The 21,525-nt window shown below is 58.4% G+C and overlaps 1 protein-coding gene across 1 annotated transcript in view; it reads left to right on the plus strand.

The window, feature by feature from the left end:
* The first annotated feature begins 2,969 nt into the window (after window positions 1–2,969).
* Window positions 2,970–21,525, plus strand: part of WNT3A (Wnt family member 3A) — a 43,275-nt gene continuing 24,719 nt past the window's right edge. Inside the window, exons 1-2 of the mRNA XM_060636515.3 lie at window positions 2,970–3,190; window positions 17,425–17,666. Of these exons, the coding sequence (XP_060492498.1) occupies window positions 3,120–3,190; window positions 17,425–17,666 (313 nt within the window). The 5' untranslated portion in view covers window positions 2,970–3,119. The remainder of the gene's footprint in view (window positions 3,191–17,424; window positions 17,667–21,525) is intronic.

Genomic DNA, 21,525 nt, shown 5'->3' on the forward strand with positions numbered 1-21,525 from the left:
TCAGGTTGTTCTCTTGGCCTGGGTTCTGTAAATGGTGATGAGGGACAGAAAGTCTCCACCTGACAAGCAGCTGTCCCTGGGTGACCCGTGCATGGGGCAGGATCCCAGGTCCTCCTGAGCTCACAACCACAGGCTCCAGGGCTCCAGGAAGCAAGTAAGCAGGTCTGCAGTCTGGTCCTCCCCTCCGAGGACAGGAAGGACTGACACCTGACACAGGGGGTTCAAATACCACCACTGACAGGGAGCTCACTACCTCACTAAGCAAACTGCCCTCTCAGCTGGCCTTCCAGACCTCCTGGGACAGTGCCTTCTTCCCCTGGGGGCTTACCCTGGGGCTTCTGGGAGCCCACCATGGGATCCTTCCTACTGGGTCATCCCTGAGTGGGGAATACTTCGACAGCCCTGTGGCGGGGGTCTGCCAAGGAAGTTCCCTCTGCATGACAGCAGGGGGCGCTGCCAGGAAACCGTCCTCAGCCACAGCGGGCTCCTGGACTCGCTGGAGGCCTGGAGCCAGCGGGCCCCTGGCAGGTGCCACAGAACCCCCCAGCACAGAGCAAAGACCTGTCAGGCTGGACTCTACCCTCATGCCAAGATGCAGAATTTCCCGCTGAAAGTCAGGGAGTGGGAAAGAACGCCACCCCACCCCCATGCTTCCGGGGTCTCGGGAAACAGACTCCGGAGCATGGAGGATGCCCACTCCCCCTCTCTGGTGTCTCCCAGGATCCCTGGAGGGCTGGTGGCCCCCTGTCATCCAGACCCAGGAGGCCAAGCCAGGCAAGCCTTCCCTCCAAGGTCTCTGCATGCGAAGACCACAGGTGGGTAAGGAAGGGCTCTCGAAGCCCCCAGCCCAGGGCCACCATCAAGCTGCTCAACCAGGCTGCAGCCTGCCCAAAGGCTTGCCAAGATGCACATCCTCGGAGGAACTCCCCCACTCTCTCCCCCTGCATCAGAAAGGGCTGCCCAGCTCACTCTCCCCTGCACTCACCTGCACAGCAGAGGGAAGAGGCAAAGGAGGGAGAAACCAGTGGCCAAGGGAGCCCAGAGGGGCCTGGCAGATGAGAAGACTGTGTCCACCAGCTCCATCCCCTCTGTGTGTGCAGAGCCAGCAGCCTCTGGGGGCCCCCCATTAGGACTCTAATCCCCTGGCCCCACAGCTGCAAGGGGGAGCAGGAGCTGCCTCGGCAGGGCCCCCACCCCACTCCCACAGCCCAGGCCCCCGGTAATGCGATAATTGGGTGGGATTTTCACTGAGACAGAGGGGAAGTCCAGAGGCGGGTGAGCCAGCTCCCCTCCCACCCACCCTACTTCATTCCAGAATCTTCCTCCTTGCCTCCGCAGGTGGGGGGCTTGCGGTGACTGGAGGTGAGGGGAGGGGTGCAGTAGAGGGTCCGGGCATGCACAGACTTAACTGGATCCCAAAGGCAGTGTGCAGGGAAGTTTCCTTGAAAGAGAAGGGCTCTCGCTCCATACATGGGAAAAGACTCCTGACCCATCACCCAGGTGACCCACCCCTGGGGCTGACTCTTTTCCCAGATGTGGAAACCAAGGTGGGTGGGGGCAGCAAGCAGTGGGCTTGGCCTGCCTCTGTTTCTCATTGGGGCACCTGGAGGGACGCTAAGGCACCTCTGCCCAGAGAAAAGGCCACATGCACACCCCACGGTCTCTCCATGGGGCCCCCACACTGCAGGCCAGGTGGTGAGGCATGGCTGGAGAGGACTCATGGGAGAAGCAGGTGACCCACAAGAAAAGAGACATCAAAGAGCCCGGAGTTGGGATTTCTACCTACAGGTTGCTCCCCTAAACTCCACAGCAGTGACATGAATTCCTATCATAGGGACTTACAGGTCTCCCACAGGGCGCTTGGCAGGCACAGGCCCTCTCACCTGTTACCAGCTTCCCCAGGGGAAGCTGGGGAGACATGGAACCGGGTCTTCCCCTCCCAAATAAAAGTTCCCTGGTGTCCTTCTGGCATACCCCAGAATATGCAAGGAGGGCTTTGCAGTGGACTATCCGGTGGGTACTGGCTAGCTGCTCCTGGAGACTTCGGATAGGTCTCTTTACTCTCTGGTCTGCCCTTTCCCCATCAGCTAATTCATAAAGCTTACCTAGGTCGTCAGAAATCCCTTCTGGGGAAGACTAGGAGCTCTGGGCCGCCCCAGAGGTTGGAGGTCCCAGGGCGAGAGATGCCCCGCTGCACTGCCTGCCCTCGCTAGGAAGCGCCCGGGACTGGACGTCTTCTTTCCTGGTGGGGTGCAGAGAACAAAGTGGAGGCGTCAACACCTACGCTCCAGACAGCCCGTGTCCCAGTGCTGACCTTCAGACAGGAGCCCATGCCCTGGCCGCCCACCCAGCCACTGTCCCCAGGGCAGGCCGCCTTCATCACCGCGGGTCTCCGCAGCCGAGCTGCGCGGTCAGCTCGGTTCCCAGCGGACCAGCGGGGAGCGGCTCCAGGGACTGGCCTCGGACGAAGAGACCCCCCCTGGCGAGGAGATGGAAGAAAGGAAGAGCAGACCCGCCACTTGGAGAGCGAGAGACAGAGCGCACTACAGAGCAGGAGCAGGAGCGAGAGCCGGACCGTGCGTCACACGGAGAGCGCAGGGCGCACAGGGCTCCACACCGCAGCGCGGCCCTGGAGTCCTGGGCAGGCACGACCCTGGGGCTGGGAGGGGCGCCTGTGGACCACCATCCTGAGCCCCCGCCGGCCGCCCGACCAGCGGCCCATCTGGCACAGCGCGGCCCTGGGAGCTGGCGCGCCCCGCGCGCCTTGCGCACCCCGCGGCCACGGGAGGGGCCGCCGCCGCCCCAGCTCCAGGGCCCCGCCCGCCCCTTGCCCGCCCCGCCCCGGCCCTAGCCCGGGCCCCGGCGGGCGCCCCCCGCGGCGCTGCCCCGCCCCCGCCGGCCCGCGCCGCCCCGGGCCCCGGTCCGCCGCCCGGCCGCCGGCCCACCTGGCGCAGCGCCGCCCTCGGAGCCCGCGCACCGGCGCACACCCGCGCACCCCGCGCACCTCGCGGCCGCAGGAGGGCCCAGCACCGCCGCCCGCCAGCTCCCAGAGCCCGGCCCGCCCCGGCGCCCGTGCTCTCGGGGCGGACTCCCGGCCCTCCGCGCTCTCCCGCCCGGCGATGGCCCTGCTCGTATACTTCTTATTCCTCTACGGCCTGAAGCAGGCGCTGGGCAGTTACCCGATCTGGTGGTGAGTGAGCGGCCCCAAGCCGCCGCCGTCCCCTCGGGCAGGGCCCCGCGGTGGCCCGGAGCCCGCGCCCTGCCCCTGCGGCTCCACGGGGCACTGGCGGGTTGTTTTCCTTGGCGGCCACTTTCGACCTGTTCGGGCCAGGGCTGGGACGCGGGTGTCGGAGCTTCCGGGGACAGTGGTGTCCCGGGCCTAGAGGGGCCCCCGGCGTCGGAAAGGGCGCAGTGGCTGGGGAGAGGCGGGAACACTGTCTGCGCAGATGGCACCAACAGCCAGGCAGCACGAAGCCGAAGCAGCTGGGCGGGCGAGCTGGGCGCAGCGCGGGGGACAAGGACACGTTCCTTACGGACCCGGTCTTACGTGCACGCACACCTTCAAACAAAGTCGGTGAGACCAGACCCAACAGCTTGGGGCAGCAGCGCAGTTACGTAAAGACAGCGGGACCTGCCCGGAGTGGCGGGCCAGGACCCTGGGGCCAGCACCAGCCTTGGCCTCTCAGGCTCGGGGGATGCGGGGGGCACGACCCGAGGGGTTTCTTCGTGAGCCCCTGTCTGAACGGGGAAGGAAAGAGGGGCCGCTGGGGCTCTCTCTGCATGGTCCTCCCGTCGGAGGCACATTTCAGTTAGACCTTCCTCAATCTGACGATGGAAATGTAGACGAACCAAAGGAAAGGTCCCGAGTGTCTACTGCACAGATATGGTGGGGGGGGGGGGGGGGGGGGGAGGATCAGTGTTACCATCCCTTCGGGATCTGATTTGGCAGAGCCCCCACCGGGAGGGTCGCCGGCGGTAGGGAAAGGGGGGAGGGAGGCAGTACGCGGCGTTGCGCTCTGAGAAGCCCAAGATTTGAGGGTCACAAGTAGGGGCATGAAACCAGAAGACCCGCGGTTCCAGAGAAGGTTCCCCACACCCATGCTTGCGGGCGGGCGGGTACGCGCGCGCGCACACACACACACACACACACACACACACACAGGAACCTTCTCCGACGGCTTGCCTGGAATTATAATAATTACGCCGAGGGGAAGGGGTGGGGGGAACCAAGCGAGCCGAAGTACATCTAATCCGATAATAATTTTTCTCTTCGAGATGGTTCAGGAGCAGGGGCGCCTGGCTGGGGACGCGGGTCCAGGCGCAGCCAGGCGGGGCGGGGTGGGAGGGGAGGCCCGGGCCAGTCCAGGGACCTGGGAGAGGCTGCTGGGCCGCTCTTCGGGGACCCGGGGCGTCCCTCACCGGCGCGCGCCGCACCTGCAGCGCCCTGTGGCCTTGGAGCGTGGGCTGCGGCCTCGGGGACCCTGACGCCCGCCTCGCCGGCCGCGGGAGGCTGGGGGGCACGTCCGAGAGAGCCCCGAGGCCGCCCGCTCCAGCGCAGGCTTCTAATTAGGACCCGCCGCCGCATTCCTGGGCGCAGGAGGAAGCGCCCTTCGCCCCCGCGCTCCTCCCGAAAGGAAGGGCCCTGTCACCAGCCTCCTGGCTACCCCACACCTCGGGATCTTTGTCCTGTTGGCCCTGAGGCTCCCTGGCCTTACCACCCCCCCCCCCAACACAGGTATGCCCCCCTTTCCACCCCGGCCACATGTGTTCCATGTGAGCGCACCCGCACATGCTCCGCACCCTGCGCTTCCCAGGTCAGCCGGAAGAGGCCCTTCCTCTGGGCAATCCACCCCAGCAAGATTCTGGAGCAGCCCTTGGCCCCAGAGAGAAGGGTGCCCCGGAACCCCAACTCTGTTCCTGGTGGGATTCTCACGCTTGGGGATTCTGCTTCTTGAGGAGAAGCGTCTGTGGTGGACACAGTCTCAGGGCTCCCTGGGGACAGCGGATTTACCCTCCTGCGTCCTCTCTGCCCCGGCCAGCCGCAGGGGAAGGAGCCGTACCCCCACAGGCTCCCAGGCCAAGTAGACCGGAAGGACGGCTCCCAGGGAGAGACTCAGGGTTTTCTAGCTGGGGAAAGCTTTCCTGTCTGCACGCCCTACCTGGAGGACTTTCCCACCGTGGCCCCTCCTCTCCCCAGCCCTCCCTCCCCCCAGTGCGGCTGAGGGACCCTCTCTTTATAACTTCTCACCTTCACGCTCAGCCTCCCCTAATTGGTTGTTCCGTTTCTCCCTCCCTCCCCCAGCGAAGCTACCGCAACCCCCCTTCTCCCCACACCTTGCATATAAAAGTGAAAGTAACGGGGGCTTTCTCACCTGCGGGGACGCTGAGGAAACAGCCCAAATCGGGAGTAATTAGGCTTTTGAAGTTGGTGTGGCTCCTGGTGGGAGGGTGGAGGAGCTGGCCGCCGCCCTGCAGGGAATCCCAAAGCCACGGCTCCCCAGCGCGGGGCGGAAGCGCCCCTCACCCAGCCCTCACCCTCGGTGCCAGGGGCAGGTCCCTGGGGAGCCCAGACCCGGTCACAGTCCCACGACCTGAACATTGAGAGTGTGCCTTGTGGGCTCCTTATGCGATCCTGTGACAGATGGGGGGGGGGGGGCTCCCAGGGAAGGAACCAGAGAGGTGACAGGGCTGCACCACTCCTCTGAGCAGACAGGAGTGTCACGGAATTAGAACTAAGCAAACACAGGATGCGCGGAACACGGAGAACAGTACTCTGTAGGCACCAGAGCTCTGTGCTGTGCTCTGGGCCCCTTCCTCCTGTGTCCCTGAGTCTGGGCTGCAGGCATCTTGTAAGCCCCCTGGGCCTAACCTGGGCCCCTAGCAGAGGCCAGGCCCCCCACTGCCCCCACCAGGCTGTTCTGCCCCATTCCCGCCATGTCCTGCCCGTTCTGGCCAGCCTGCCCTCTGCCGTCCACCTCACTCCCTCACTGCCCTGCAGTGACAGCCCCGGTAGCCAGCAGCTAGCTGCCTTGTCTTCATCAACACAAAAAGCCTCACCCATCTGAGTCAGACCCTGTGTTCCACAGCCTCTGTGCTGGGAGCAGATGCCACCCGGGCTGACCCAGGACATTCCCCTGTGAAGCCACCCGGGTCAGATCTGTGGCCTGGGACGTGCTCCCACTGCAGTGCTCCCTGGTTCTCCCCCCACACCAGAATCGTCTCACCGTCCCTAACCACTGCCCCCACACAGATTTCCTGGCAGGGGACTCCCAGCTAAAAGCTAGTATCTGGCCCCTACGCCTTGCTTGCCACCTGGAAGGCCAACTCAGAAACAAGCCTGCCCACCTCCCAGAGCTTCTTCTGCATGCCCTGTCCCGTGCCGCCCCTCAGGCCCCCACATGGGTCTCCTCTGTGTTTGTGGGGTGCAGGTGCACTTGAGGTCAGAGAGGGTAGCCAGCCAGGAGCATTCTGGAGGCGCCACTATGGCCCCAGGGGTGAGCCACCAGGGTGAGGGGTGGCCTGTGTCAGATGACTCGGGACCTGAGGGCTCACCTGCTCAGACAGCAGGGCCCACACACAAGCCTTCCCTGAGCTGCCTTGCCTCTGGTGACTCTGCACCCCTGCGCCCCTCCCCAGGGCACCCCTGCCGCTCACTTCTCTAGTCTGCCTGCTGCTGTGTATCTGTCTCTGTCTCTCTCTGTCTCTCCCTGTCTCTGCCTCTCCCTATCTCTCCCTATCTCTATCTCTCTGTCTCTCGCTGTCTCTGTCTCTCCTAGTTTCTATCTCTCTCTGTCTCTTGTTGTCTCTGTCTCTCTGTGTCTCTCTATCTTTCCCTGTCTCTGTCTCTCTGTCTCTCCCTATCTCTGTCTCTCTGTCTCTCCCTGTCTCTGTCTCTCTCCCTCTTTCTCTGCCTCTTTCTTTAGCCCTGAGGCTGGTGAGGACAGTAGTGAGGTCATAAGATCAGAGGAATCCAGACACCAGGTCACTCCTCTGGTGTTGTAGGATCTCAGGGTGCGGGGAGCCCACCAGTGGCCATCCTTATATCAAGGGGCCACGTGAGAAATGGCCACAGGTAAAACACGCATGGTCAGAACCACCAGGTCCACATCTGCACCCCCACCTGGGGCTCCCCCGACTTGACAGCCCACACACTCAAGACTGCCTCTCCCAGCCAGGGTGTCCCCTGTGTCTCACTGGGCTCGCTGTTTTAGAAGACGATTTTCTGTTTTATTTGCATAAACCTGCTAGAATCCTTTGTGGCAGGCAATACAATGGGGGAGGAGATGGAGGAAATGGTCTTAGTTAGAGAAAAGCTGTAAAGCTGTGCTTCCCTCCCAGCTCCCGGGTACAGATCTCCAGCCCCCAGGGGTCGGCGGGCGTGGCCCAGGACAGGAGCCTCAATGAAAGGAGCAGTCACGCTGCAAGTGGCCCCCGGGGCCCATCCTGGGACGTTGTCCTTGAAGAAATAAGAACAGAAATGGAAGACAGGGGACGCTTGGGGATGTCCTGGCTGTTGTGACCTGTTGGGTTTTGTATTATGTACTGTTCTCATGCAGCATTTCTATGCACTTTGTAATAGTGGGTTGGACACTTGAAAAACCCCAAACCCAAGTTGTTAGGTCAGGGAGCACCTTCTACATTGCCCGGCAGGCCTGGGTGGGGGATCCTGCCTGTGGACCAGCGTCCCTCCACAGTCAGCCACCCAGCACTGTCCACATTCGAGAGTTTGTGTCTGCTCCTTCCAAGCCCGGGTGAAGGGCTCAGAAGTCTCCAGAGGCGGAGTGGCTCCAGATGGGCTTGCTGAAGGTGACAGTCGTGCCCACACGGTGCTGGGAGGTGGTGAGCTACACTTCATGGGGAGCAGGAGTGGAGGCCCAGGAAGGCAGAGCCCGCCGGCCCCGGAGACCTGACACCCCCCCTCCAGAGTGAATGATGGATCTTTCCCGTGAAAAACAGAAGCCCCTCAGCTGGGCTCCTCCCAGTACACCTCCTGGCTGACTTCCCAGCTCTGGGGCTGGATCCCCACAGCATACTGGGCAGCGCTGCCTCGGTCTCCCTCACAGCCTCCCCAGGTGACACCCTGGAGGTGTCTCACGCTTTGGTGCCTCTGCATTCCTTCCCCAACAAAACGTGCTGCAGCCGCCCAGGGAAGCGGGCAAATGCATGGCCGTGGGCACAGGAGTCTCTGCCCGCCTGCCAGGACTTGTTCAAAGTATGTGTCAGTAATCCCGGCTCAGCCGGCGGGGCTGGGGGGGGGGGGGGCTGCAGGCAGGGGAGGGGACCCAGCACGGACCAGGGTCCTGCAGCAACCCCCCACGGGCCCTCCCAGTGCCCAAGTTGCACAAACTCCCACAGGGGTCTTCTAGGCAGAAGAGGGCAGGAGCGTGGAGGCAGGTGGGGGTCTCCCAGTGGTCCCCAGTGCATGGAGGGTGCAGAGAGAATGCCCTTGGAGGAGCCCGTGGCCCCTATGGCTCCCAGACAGCTCCATACAGACAGGACAGACCCCTTTCATCTTCTAGGGAGCCCTCAGGGCTCAGTGAGACCTCACACCTTGTCCCCAAGACAGAGAGCCATGGGACCAGCCAGAGCCCTCCTGGGCAGAGACCCACAGGGAGAGTGTGGGCCCCCGACCTCCTTGCTCCCCCGGGGCCCATGTGCAGCTCTGTGTCCTCGAAGGACAAGAGAAGACGTTGCCGGCTTCTGCGGGGCCCGGAGAAGGGGGCCAGCAGGGCGGGGGCCACAGAGCGCTTCCTCAAGAAGGTGCAGATGGACATGCCACCCCACTGCTCAGAGCCCCTTCTGGAGCCTCAGGCAGATGTTGTCCCACAGTCCTTGGGAACTTCACAAAGTCTCTGCTCACCCCGGAGCACACAGGGCCACAGGCGAGGATGGAGCGGAGCCCACAGCCCACAGGCACCCCGTGCCTGCTGAGATTTACTGCAGGAGGAAACCCAGCCAGGTTCACAGACACCTAAGAGGCTGCCGCCCCACAAGACCTGCAGGGACAGTGCACAGGTGCCTCCTGCGTCTGTGGGGCGAGTGGGGCTCCTCTGCCCAGAGCTGTTTCTGTGCCCTCCACCCCCACTGCACCATCGCGATATAAGCCCGCGGGTGACGGCCATCAGCCCATCCCTCCCCTGCGTGTTACAGCCAGCGCCTCCGCTCCACCCTGAGCAGGATGGCCTGGCAAGGCGCCCAGACTTCCACAGCGCTGCCCTCCCGGGAGGGAGAAAACCATTAACGCTGGCGGGCGGCAGGCGCGGCTCACGTGGCCCCAGCCACAGGCTGGGACTGGAGTCCAGGGGCCGCTTTCCAGGCCGCACGCATGTGCGCTCTGGGTTGAAGGTGACATCCCCCGGTTCCTGAGAAACAAGCTATCACTAAACTGTTAAGCAACCGTGTGTTCCCCGGACCCTGGAACACTCCCTAGTGGGCCACCTTCCACTTGAATGCCTCACACATCTCCCAGGATTGTGGGGGCGCCGTGTCTGCTCTGCCTGAGCCGGCCTCTCCGCCACATGTGGTCTGCAGCTCAGGGACCCTGTCCCAGGTCCAAGGCGGGGCCACCGCCACCTGCTCCTGGACGTTGGCCCTTCGGCCGTGTGGACGGCCCTGCAGAAAGTCTCTCAGGGCTGGGACTCCGGGGAGAGGCTCAGAGGAGGAGGACCGTGTCTCAGGGTCAGGGCACTCTGGGTTTGAGGGGCCTTCGGGGTATCGGGTGTGACAACCGACCAGGCAGCCGGGTGTGGGCACCTTCTGGGACAGCTCCCTGCACTGTGGAGAAGTGCTCTCATTCCTCACAGGCTGAATCACGGCACCAGGTGCAGGGTGAAGGAAGTAGTAGGGTCAGGGCCTCACTGTGACCCAGACAGAGGGACAGAGGTGTAAGTGAGGGACGGCTGGCTGCACCCCCACCCCTCCCGTCCCTGTCTGGAGCCATTTACACACCTGTAACAGCTGTGAGGCCGAGGGCAAGATGAGGGTTTAACCCAAAGCCCCGACACCCAGTGACAGCTCAGCATGGTGCCTGAGGGTTGTGAGGCCAGGTCCTGGGCCCCCTCACAGTGCGGGGCAGAGACCCCGGGTTCGCCTCCTTGGGACCTGGAGCTGGGTGGCCCCTGTGCCGACATCAGGAGAGACAGCTGCATACCTGCGTGTCAGCAGGGGAAACTGAGGCACAGTGGGTCCTAACGCAGCTGGCTGGGGGCAGGCACAGGCTGCCAGTCACGTCACCCTTCTGTGACCATCCTGCAGGGGACACGGGGCTGAGTGGGGCCCCAGAGACTAGTGGTGCTGAGGGTCTTTAGTGCTGGCTGTGTGTTGCGACATATATCTGACTTGTCACAGACCCATGTTCACACCCACCCCCCAGATTCATGCATGAGCCCAGGTGACAGTGTTAGGAAGGGGGACCCGTGATGGGCTTCGTGTCCTCATAAGGAGAACAAGAGCCCAGGGCTCTCTCTGTCCCCACCACCATCTCAAGGAGCCCAGGAAGGGGGTCCCCACAGACCCCGAATGTGCTAACACCTGGATGTTGGAGGTCCAGCCTCAGACCTGTGAGGGATACATGTGTTTTGTGTAAGCCCCCTGGTCCATGGTGTTCCTTGGGGCAGCCTACACTGCCTGAGACTCTGGTCCCTAAATGTTATTCTGCAAGCCTGGAGTTCAATGCATTTTAAGGGCATCGGAGTATGGGGAGAAAGGGGCCCTTAGGAGCCATCCAGTCATATTAACACATGGATGCCACACAGGTGTCTTCATCTGGGCCGAGATTCCCGGTCCAGGAGGTCCCAGGGTGCCATCCACAAGGTTGCGAGGGTCACAGGGAGTCACGCACTGGGCCAGCCAAGTGCAAGGCCACACAGGTGACATGATGGTGCCAGTGGGGCCTATGGGGAGATAGGAAGGGGCAGGAGAGACTCACAAAGGCCAAGGTGCCCAGGTGATGAGGGCCTTCGACTGCTTGGGGAAGTTCTGTCCCCTGGGTGTGAGCAGCTTGTGGGGACAGGTAGCAGACAGTAGGCCCCCTTTGCCACTTACAAGTGGCCAGACTCCACAGCTTCAAACGGGACACAGTGGCACTCAGCAGGTGGCACGTCTGGGTGGCTCATTTGTGGTCCCCACTGTGGTCTCTGGAGCCTCACTCACAGTGCTAGCTCGTCTGGGGGAGAGTGAGCTCCTGACCTCGCCCACTGTCACGTGTGGGTCCTTGGGCTCGGGGGACCCAGTCCCCACGTGCTGGCGACTGCCAGCCAGATCGTTCTAGCTCCTGAGAGGCGGGGGTGCCTCTCTGGTCCAGGGACGTGGGCTCCTGGCACAGAGCCAGCGGCTGCTCTGGATGCCCCAACATCTCTGACCTCTCCTCCTGGACAGAGGCTATGCTTTGAAAGCACGTGTGAGATAGGTGATCCTGATTTACGTCTGTAAGTGTGGCCTGGCATCCTGGCTATGGTCACGGTCCCGATGGCATGGCAGCGGGGTGGGGCCTCTGGGGGCCCCTCAGTGTCTGGGCCTGGAGGGAGTGCCTCCTTCCCAGGGTGCACAGCCACGCAGCCCCTCCTGGAAGCTCGGGGTGTGGGACCCCCGGGACGGGGAAATGATATCGGTATTTGCACCCACCGTGAACAGCAACCAGACTTGCCTCTGACGAAGGGCAGCAGTGATGGGCCTGGGAGCCAATGTCACCAGGAGAAAGCAGATATGACAACCCAGGCATTGATCAACCACTGGGTGGGCTCGCTTGCTTACCCTGTGCTGCGACTCAGTCCCGTTTCTGGCTCCTCTGCTTGGTCAACAGCACCACGGAGAGTCCACCCGAACTCACCCCTGCACTGACAGCACCATGGAGATCTTCATCCATCTGTCCCACCCCTACCCACCCCGGCACTGACAGCACCACCTAGAGCCTGCCCCTACCCATCCTTCATGCTCGCATCGCTCTCATCACAGGGTGACCACCGGTGCCTTACTATCAGCCAGCACAGGCTGACATCACCACCTTTCCAGGATGTCCTTTCCTCCGGGATATGACTCAGGAGTTCAGAGTGCATTCAGTGCCCTTGCATTTTATTGTGCTGAGAGAACTTGGGGGAACAAAGGGCATGGGGATGGTGGTGCCCTCTAGCTCTCAGTGCTGCCTCCAGCCCCTGGCAAGGCCCTCGGACAGGCCAGTACATCACCATCCCCTGGAGGCAGCCACTGCATGGCTCGGAGCCTCTCCCTGCCCTCCTGTTCTGCCCCTGGCCTCACCCCAAGCGCCCCGCTTCCTCCCAGGAGGGTGTGGGAGGAGAGACTTAGAGATTGCGGTTTCCCAAGTGTTGATGGATGGAGGACATCTACCTTCCCTGTATATGAGGAATTTGGATCCGAGGGTATGGGGGGATAGTGCACATCCACTGTGGATGTTCTCCCTACCTTTATGGAGACATAACTGACAGATAACACTGTGTGAGGTTAAGGTGTACAACATGATGATGTGATACATGTATATATTATGAAATGATCACCACACTAAGGTTCGTGAACACCAGCTAAATTTTTAATGTGATTTTTTTTAATGACTGGGTTTTGCCTTTGAGGCCAAGCCACAATCCAGTGTCCTGCCAAGCCCCCCTGACCGCTTCTCACCCACAATGCCAGCCCCCTTCTGTGTGGGACCGGCAGCTCCCAGCTCTCCACCCTCCCCTGGCCACCTCTGGGGCAGAGGAAACTTTCTGGAAGCAGTCCAAGGGGCATCGGGCATGGGGTCCGGCGTGGGTGTGAGACGAACCCAGACAGGGCTTGGGGGTGGGGGTGGGGCAGAGGTTTGGAACAGCTGGAGCAGCATCTGGGCTGGCACCCTGGCCTTGATGCCTGGCTCCAGGATGTGGCGAGCTGGGGCCTGCCCTGGAAGGGGGGTGGGGGGGCAGGAGCTGACTCAGCACCCCGGAACCAGGCTGCTGCCAGAAGCTGTGAGCTGGGAAGTCCCGGCTCTGCTCTCCCCAAGGCATGGCCTGGGGGGCATAAGGGAAGCCTGATGGAAGGCAGGCTCTGACCTGGGAGCTGAGGGGTCCTGGGGGAGGGGGGGGGCAGGCTCTGGGCTCTCTGTCTCCCTCCCAGCTTCCGCTCGGCATGAGTCCTGGCTCTGGCATCTGGCCAGGAGGCCAGCACCACAGGCCTGATGGAGTATGTCTGAACTAAAGGGTGCCTTTCTTTTCCACGCGTCCCAAGTCTCCAAGTAAAGAAGAGAGAAATGGAGTGAGTAGGTTTCCTCCTGGCAGACCCTCCCCACCCCTCCTCACTGAAGCAAGGCTGTGACCACAGAGGACAAGCTGGAGGAAGCCAGCCCCCATCGGAAAGCCCCGCACCAGACCGTGATGTCAGACCTTCCAAGTGTTGCCTGTGGAGAACGGCCCACGGTTGGAATGGTTGCGGGAACATCTGTGTGCCCACAGCCCGGGGCTATTCTGCCTGGCTATCCCGCCACTGACCACTGCCTCCACGCACCCATCTGTTCATCTCACATTTTCATTTTGACCCCGAGCACGCGGGCCGGCTCATCAGTAGCGAGAGGTCCACATCTGTGTGAAATCACGGCCTGTGTGGTCCTGCATCAGTGAGGCATCCTGGTTCATGGAGTGCAGGGGCAAGGGCACCCTCACTGGGGGTGACCAGCTGAGCTTACAGTCCTGGGGAAACTGGGACAGTTGGTCCCCAGCCTCGCCCACCAACTGGTCCCCAAGGCACCTCTCCTGGGCTCCTGGATGCTCCAAGGTGAATGGATAGAAAATCATCAGCCTGGCTCCCACGGTCACCTCCCTGGCCCGGTGTGGCCTCCAGGACCAGCCACAGCAGCCCTATCTCGGTCGGAGGCAGAAAGGAGCCTCATGGGTGACCAGCCAGGCCTCCGCCAGAGGGAGACAGAGGTGGACTCCTGTATGGGAGGACCGTAGAGGCTGAAGAAGGATCCTGAAAGAGTACCCCACCACCCCCACCCAGGTCCCGCCCTGTGTTATTTCCAGCTGTGTCCTCACAAGGCCTGGTTACTTGCTTCTCCGGAACCCTCCCCCTGGGTCCCTCCACTCATTAGGGAGGGTGTCACCTCAACAGTTCCTGCTGACATCTGGTGGTGCAGAGGGGGAGGGGCATGTGGCCTCTCCCGGAGCGTGCTGCATGCGTGTGGACAGTGGGAACACGAGGAGGGTTCACTTCAAGACATACCTCACAGTGGAGGCAGACACCTGACATTAGGCAGGTGTGGGCAGAGCCACCCTTGCGTGGCACACGCACTGACCCAGGCTGGGGTCCCTGGGGCTAGGACAGGGGCAGCATGGTGGGTGGGTGGGAGGCATAGGACCCGGCAGGAGTGGCCTGGACATGCAGTGCTGGTGGCAATGTTCTGAAGGAGCACAGGCTGGGGGAGTTCGCCCTGTATTTACAGATTCTCTGTGCAAGCTTGAGTAGTGGAGGGAACACAGGACAGATGCCACCTGTCTCTCCCCACACCGCCCCCCTGCGCCCCCTGGCCTCTCTGCCTGGTTCCTGTGCTCCAGCCTGGCCAGGCCCATCTTGTCAGCCTAGAGGCCTTGCTTGCACCTACAGGCTGAGGGTCCTTCCCCGAGGGCAGAGAACACTGACGTTGGCCTGCATGCCACCAGTCAGCCCACGAGCCGAGCTCTCCTCCCATCCCACCGCCCACCTGCTCTGCCAGCTCCCTGGGATGCTCATGGCCCAGGTCGGCGCAGGGGTCCCCATGGGAGTGGCCCCTGCCTCTGGTCTCCCTTCCCAGATGTCCGTGCAGGCCGGGGTGATGGAGAGCCAGGCCCAGATCACAGGACACTTTCTGGGGAAGAAAGACCACACAGGGGTGAGGCAGATGGTTGGGCTTTCTGGAAACTTTGAGGTTCTCAGGACTGTGGGGTGGATGTGGAAGAAAGATGGCCGGGCAACTGGCACTCAGTAGGGTCTGTGTGTAATGAAGGAACGAGCGAGGGAACGAGCCAGCCCTGCTGCCCCATTCCCCACAAGCAATGGCCCGGCCCCACCATCCCAGGCCAGGCCAGGGACACAGACATACTCGAGAGTGGTGTGGCCTGCAGTGTCTGACACGGGGTCCTGGCCGGTTTGCTCATCAAGGCACTAGCGTGAGGACAGACAGGACCAGTGGGGAGCACGCCAAGGGAGGGCGGTCAGATACTGGGGCTCGAAAGTGGAAGGGACCCAAGACACTGAGGGCATGGAAGATCAGGGACACAGGACCTGCTGCCTGTAGCAGGGAGGCTTGGCTCAGGCATCTGGCTGCAGAAAGATAGGTTTTAGTTCTCAGGAGATGTTCTTGGGGAGGAGGAGGGGAGGTGAAGACAGGGTGAATGTGGTGGTCCACCCAGGAATGTGGGGGAGCACACGCTGTCGGGAGTTGGCCAGGGGAGCACAAGTCGAGGTGGGACTTCCAGGGCCAGTGGCCTGCTCCCCAGCTCCTTCCTAAATGAGGCAGAGGTGCTGCACAGGGAGCCCAGGAGGGTGACCCACACAGGGGCAGTGGAGGGCCTGCTGGAGGCAGGGAGGCCAGTGTGACTGCACAAGGCCCACAGGCTGTGTGGGGAGAGCAGACAGATCTGGATCCGGCTGGACAGCACTGAGGAAGCTTCTCTCTGCAGCCAGGAGGCAGCCTCAGGTGCTGGAGGGCTGGGCTCGTGCCTACTGGCAAGGAGGCCTTGAAGGTTTGGGAAAAGGAGGGAAGGATGGGCGGGAGGCGGGCAGGGGGATCTGCTGTGTATTTCCAGAGTGTTTCCAGGGGGGAAGATTGTTTCTCTGACAGTGAGTCCCTGCTTCCTATGGCTCTCACCACAGCTGGTTGGAACCGGGTTAGACTCCACGTAGGACATCTGGAACATCGGTGTCATCATGCAGGGATGTGGACGGCTCAGACATACAGAAGCCTCCCATCTGCCTTCTCTCTGGGTGCTGGGTCCCCCCCCCCACCCCCCGACGCAAACAAGAAGAGCCTCTGGGGATTCAGCTGAGGCGTCTCCCCCTCCAAACAAAGGAGAGTCAGACCTTCTCGCTGGGAGCCCACCAGAGTAAATTACCAGATAAGCAGGGGCCTCCCTGCCAGGCCAGGGGCTGCTCTAGATCTTCATTCCAGGCATGGGACGCAGCATACCCAGCAGCCCAGAGGAAGCAGAGAGATGGGCTCCCGAGGTGGGAGTGGAGAGCACGTGGGAGACCGTGAACAGGCAGCAGGGTTGCCTGGGGCACTGGGCCGAGGAGTATACAGGTGGCGGGATCCAGTGTTCCCCACAGGACTGGGCCGACGTGTCCACAGGTGGTGGGATCCAGCGTCCCCCACGGGTCCGGGCAGGTGTTTCAACTTGTCACCCATACAATTGTAGAAGTTCTTTCTGCTCTGCCCCCAAAAGGACCTGACAGTTCTTTCTTTGAAATCAAGATGCAAGTCCATACAGTAAAACAGACATGGTTTAGTCAGCCTCGAGACATAAACGCGTGTGTAACCAACACAGAGCACTTCCATCGCCCCAGGCCGGTGCTGTCTGATAGAACTTTCCACAGGGACCAAAATGTCCCTTATCTGACCGTCCAGCTCGGTAGCCACAGCTGTGTGCAGCTGGTGGGACTGGAAAGCCAAAATTCTCTCTCTTTTGTTGTTCAACTTAAATTTCATAGGTGTGCGGTGAGTGGGAACCATCCCCGAGACATTCCCTCTGCACCTCCGCTCAGGGGGGTACTCCCACAGGAATTCAGGAGGAACCGCAGCCCTGGTTTATGTCCTCATCTACGACTGCTCATGGCCACAGCCACAGTCGGAGGTGCAGGCACAAACTGGCCGAGCCAGGTGTCCCCTTGGCACCTGCTACCTGTCAGAAGTGCGCTGGGCCGCATTTCCGAGAGGGAGTGAACAGCAGCTGTTCACCCTTGCGCCCTGTGGGTGCAGACTCGAGTGGCTCCATCCTAATCACAGCGCCATGAATGTCTGTGGGCACGTGGCATGGAGGGCACATGGCCTTCTGTCTGTTGGGTAAATAGCCAAGAGCGGCTGTCACGCGGGTGTGAGTGCAGGGTGATTTTCACCCCATGGATCAGCCGCTGCTGTGCCCTGTCTGGCCGCCGGCACCCCCTCCTCTGGGCAGCCCCCTGGGGTTGACTGGTTGTACACTGTGCTCCCCACATTTCCAAAGCTCCGCTGCCCTGCTACCCCCACCCTGACAGAACAGCCCCTGTACTTGTGCAGAGCACCAGGCAGGCTTGCACTCTCCGTTTCCTTGGTTGCTTTCCCACCGCGCCTCATGCACGTCTGGACGATGTTTGGTACCATCCACTACAGGGTGCAGACGCGCTTCCTTCATGCAGAATGGCCGTGTGCGCACTGAGGAGCGCGGGCAGGGCGGCTGCACCACTGACCAGGCCTCCTCCCCTCCTCCCCAGGTCCCTGGCCATCGGGCCCCAGTACTCATCCCTGGGCACTCAGCCCATCCTGTGTGCCAGCATCCCGGGCCTGGTGCCCAAGCAGCTGCGGTTCTGCCGGAACTACGTGGAGATCATGCCCAGCGTGGCGGAGGGCATCAAGATAAGCATTCAGGAGTGCCAGCACCAGTTCCGCGGCCGCCGCTGGAACTGCACCACCGTCAACAACAGCCTGGCCATCTTCGGCCCCGTGCTGGACAAAGGTACGCGGGCCCCCATCTCGGCCTTCAGGTGGACGTGGTAGGTCCTTGCAGCTCCCCTTCAGTGCCAGGAGCTGCTCTGCCCTGACCCGCCTCAGTGTCTCCCCTGTGCTCAGCATAGGAGCGGCGCCTCCAGTGGGTGGGCAGTGCCCTGCAGACCTCAGCCTCTTAGGGGGCTCCTGCAGCTCCAAAAGGAGTAGGGTAATGCAGAGATCCCTCCTGCTTCCCCTTCCCCAAGAGCAAATTGTATGGTCTCGGGAGGACGAGATTAACCATCGCAGGCTTCCCACAGGAGCCAGGACTTCAGGGGGGTCTTGGAGAGAAAATAACAAAATTTGTATTAAAACAATAAAACATAGGGAGGGGAGGAGGGGTTGGGGGCCACAGAGGCACACCGAAGGAGTTATCCTGGGTCCTGGGTCCAGGAAGGAGAAGAAGATGAGGGTTGGGTGTTGGTTAACTTTTGGGGAAGAGCAAATTTTCACCAAACATAGTGGTTTATGCAGTAATAACCATGTGCCATATGTCCTGACACCTGCAAATCAGAGGTCAACAGTGCTGCATCTCAGCTGGTCCCTGGTCTGGGACACGTCTGGCAGCTGAGGCTATGCTCAGCAACAACACCCAAAAGTGGCCCCTGCAATATGGTGGCTGGGCCCCACAGACAATTGGGGAGGGAGAGAGGTGCCTTTCCCTCAGCATAATGTTTTCAAGATTCGTCCACACTGCGTGTGTCAGCACTTTAGGCCTTGTTAGGGGTGAGTAATAGCTCTCTGTGCAGATAGACCGCATTTTATTATGCATTGGTCACTGATGCACATTTGGGTGATTTCTACCTTTTGGCTCTTGTGAACAGAGCTGCTGTGAACATTTTTGTACAAGTATCTGTTTAAATACCTGTTTTTGAATCTTTTGCATGTATTCTCAGGCGTGGAATTGTTCTGTGTAAGTTCTGGGGGAAACACCACAGTTTTCCACAGGGGCTGCACCATCTCACGTTCCCACCAGCAGTGCATGAGGGTTCCAGTTCCACATCCTTACCACCCTTGTTATTCTGTGTCTTCCCTTCAGCCATCCCAGTGGGTGCAAAGTGGTATCTCATTGTGGTTTTTCTTTGCATGTCCCCAATGCCTAATGATGTTGAGCATCTTTTCATGGGCTTGTGGGTCATCGGTATGTCTTCTTTGGAGAATTCCTATTCAAGTTCTTTGCCCAATTTTTAATTGGAGTGCTTGTCTTTTTGTTGTTGGGTTCTCAGAGCTCTTTATATATTCTAGACAATGTATTCTTATCAGATCTATGATCTGCAAATCTTTTCCCAGTTGTATAGGTTGTCCTTTCATTGTTGTAACCATGTCCTGTAATGCACAATAGTTTTAAATTTTGGTGAAGTCCAACTTATCTATTGAAATGTCATATCAAAGTAAGTATTGCCTAATCTAAGGTTACAAACATTTACATCTGTATTTTCTTCTAAGAGTTTTATAGTTTCATCTCTTATATTTAATCTTTGATCTATAATGAGTAAATGTTTGTGTGTGGTGTGAGGTAGGGGTCCAGCTTTATTCTTTTGCATGTGGAAATCCAGTTACTCCAGCCCCATCAGTTGTTGAACAGATTATTTTTTTCCCCATTGAATGGTCTTGGCCCCCCATCAAAAATCAATTGACCACGGATGTGTGGATTTATTTCTGGACTCTCAATTCCATTCCTTTGGTCTATACGACTCCCCTTTTGCTAGTTCCACACTATTTTCATGGATTTACCTTTGTGGTGTGTTTTGAAGTCAGGAAGTATAAATCATCCAGTCTGTTTTTCTTTTACAAAATTGTTTTGGCAATTGGGTGCCTTGCAATTCCATATGAATTTTAGGATTAGCTTTTCCATGTCTGTGAAAAAGGTTTTGGGGATTTTGATGGGCAATACATTCAGTCTGGAGATTATTTGGGAGAGTATTGTCATCCTAACAATGTTAAGCCTTCTGATCCATGAACATGGGATGCCTTCCTGTGTATTTAGGTCTTCCTTGGTTTCTTCCAGCAACAATTTGTAGTTTTTGGTGCACAAGTCTTATACCTCCCTCATTAATGCATTCCTAAGTATTTTATTTTTGATGTAATTGTAATTGGAATTATTCTCTTAATTTCCTTTTTGGATTGTTCATTGCTACTATATAGAAATATAACTAATTTTTGTGTTTTGATCCTATATCTTGCAACTTTGCTTCATTTGTCTTGTAGCTCTGAGAGGTTTTTTGTAGGTTCCTTAGATTTTCTCTTTTTTTTAATTTTTTAATGTTTATTTTTGAGAGAGAGAGAGAGAGAAAGTGTGAGACACAGAATCCAAAGCAGAATTCAGGCTCTGAGCTGTTAGCACAGAGCCCAACCCAAGGCTCAAACCCATGGACCACAAGATCATGACCTGAGCTGAGGTTGGACGCTTAACCGACTGAGCCACCCAGGCACCCCTAGGATTTTCCATATATAGGATTATATCACTTATTAATGGTGACAGTTTTACTTCTTTCTGTCTGATTTGTATACCTTTGATTTCTTCTTCTTGCCTAATTGCTCTGTCCAGCACTGCCACACTATGTCATGTAGCAGTGACGACAGCGGGCAAGCTTGTCTCATTCCTGATCTTAGGGAGAAGCACTTAAGTCTTTCACCATCGAGTAAGAGGTTAGCTGTGGATTTTCCATAACTTCCCTTTATCAGGTTGAGGAAATTCACTTCCATTCCTCATCTGTTGAGTTTTCATATCATGAAAGGGTGTTGGATTATATCAAATGCTTTTTCTGCTCCAATTAAGATGCCCATGCGGTTTTGTTCCTTCATTCTCTTAGTGTGATGTGTTATTATTGGTTGATTTTTCTACACTGAAGCACCCTTGCATTCTTGGGATAAATCCCCATTGGTCATGGTCAATAATCCCTTTAACATGCTGGAGGATTTGGTTTGCAAGTATTTTGTTGAGGATTTCTGCATCAATATGTACAAGGGGCATTGGTCTGTAGTTCTCTTTCCCTGTAGTGTCTTTGTCTGGCTTTGGTATTAGGGCAACACTGGCCTCAGAGAATGAGTTAGGAAGTGTTCCCTCCTCTTCTATTTTTTGTAAGAGCTTGAGAAGGATTGGTGTTGATTGATTCTTCTTTAATTGATAGAGTCCACAAGCGAAGCTTTGCTTTTTTGGGATGTTTTAAATTATTGATTTGATCTTATTACTTGTTATTTAGGTCTGTTCAGATGTTCTATTTCTTCTTGAGTCAGTTCTGGTATTTGTGTGTGTCTAAGAATGTATCCATTTCATCTAGGTTAATCTTTTATTTTTGAAGAATAGTCTTGCCAGATGTAGAATTCTTGGTTGACACTGTTTTCCTTCAGTACCTTAAATATATCATCCCACTGCCTTCTGACTCTGATTTCTGATGAGAAATTGGTTATTAATCTCATGGAGGACTCTTTGTACACAATGAGATGCTTCTCTCTTGCTGCTTAAAGATTTTCTTTTTCCCTGTCTTTTGATAGCTAATTAAAATATGTATCAGTGTGGATCTCTATGTTTATCCAAGTTGAAATTTGTTGAGCTTCCTGGATATATTGATTCAAGTTCTTTATCAAATTTGAAACATTTTGGCCATTGTTTTTTCAAATATTCTTTCTGCCCCTTTCTCTCTGTCCTCTCTTGGGACTCCCACAATGTGGTGTTTGTTGCTACATTTGATGGTGTCCCACGGGTCTGTTCATTTTTCTTCATTCTTATCTCATTCTGTTCCTCACACTGCATAATTGCAATTGAATTATCTTCAGGGTCACTGATTCTTTCTTTTGCCTGCTCAGCTGTGCTGTTGAAAACCTCTAGC

This window comes from Panthera onca, chromosome A1 (assembly GCF_046562875.1).
Source record: "Panthera onca isolate mPanOnc1 chromosome A1, mPanOnc1 haplotype 2, whole genome shotgun sequence".
Taxonomy (NCBI): domain Eukaryota; kingdom Metazoa; phylum Chordata; class Mammalia; order Carnivora; family Felidae; genus Panthera; species Panthera onca.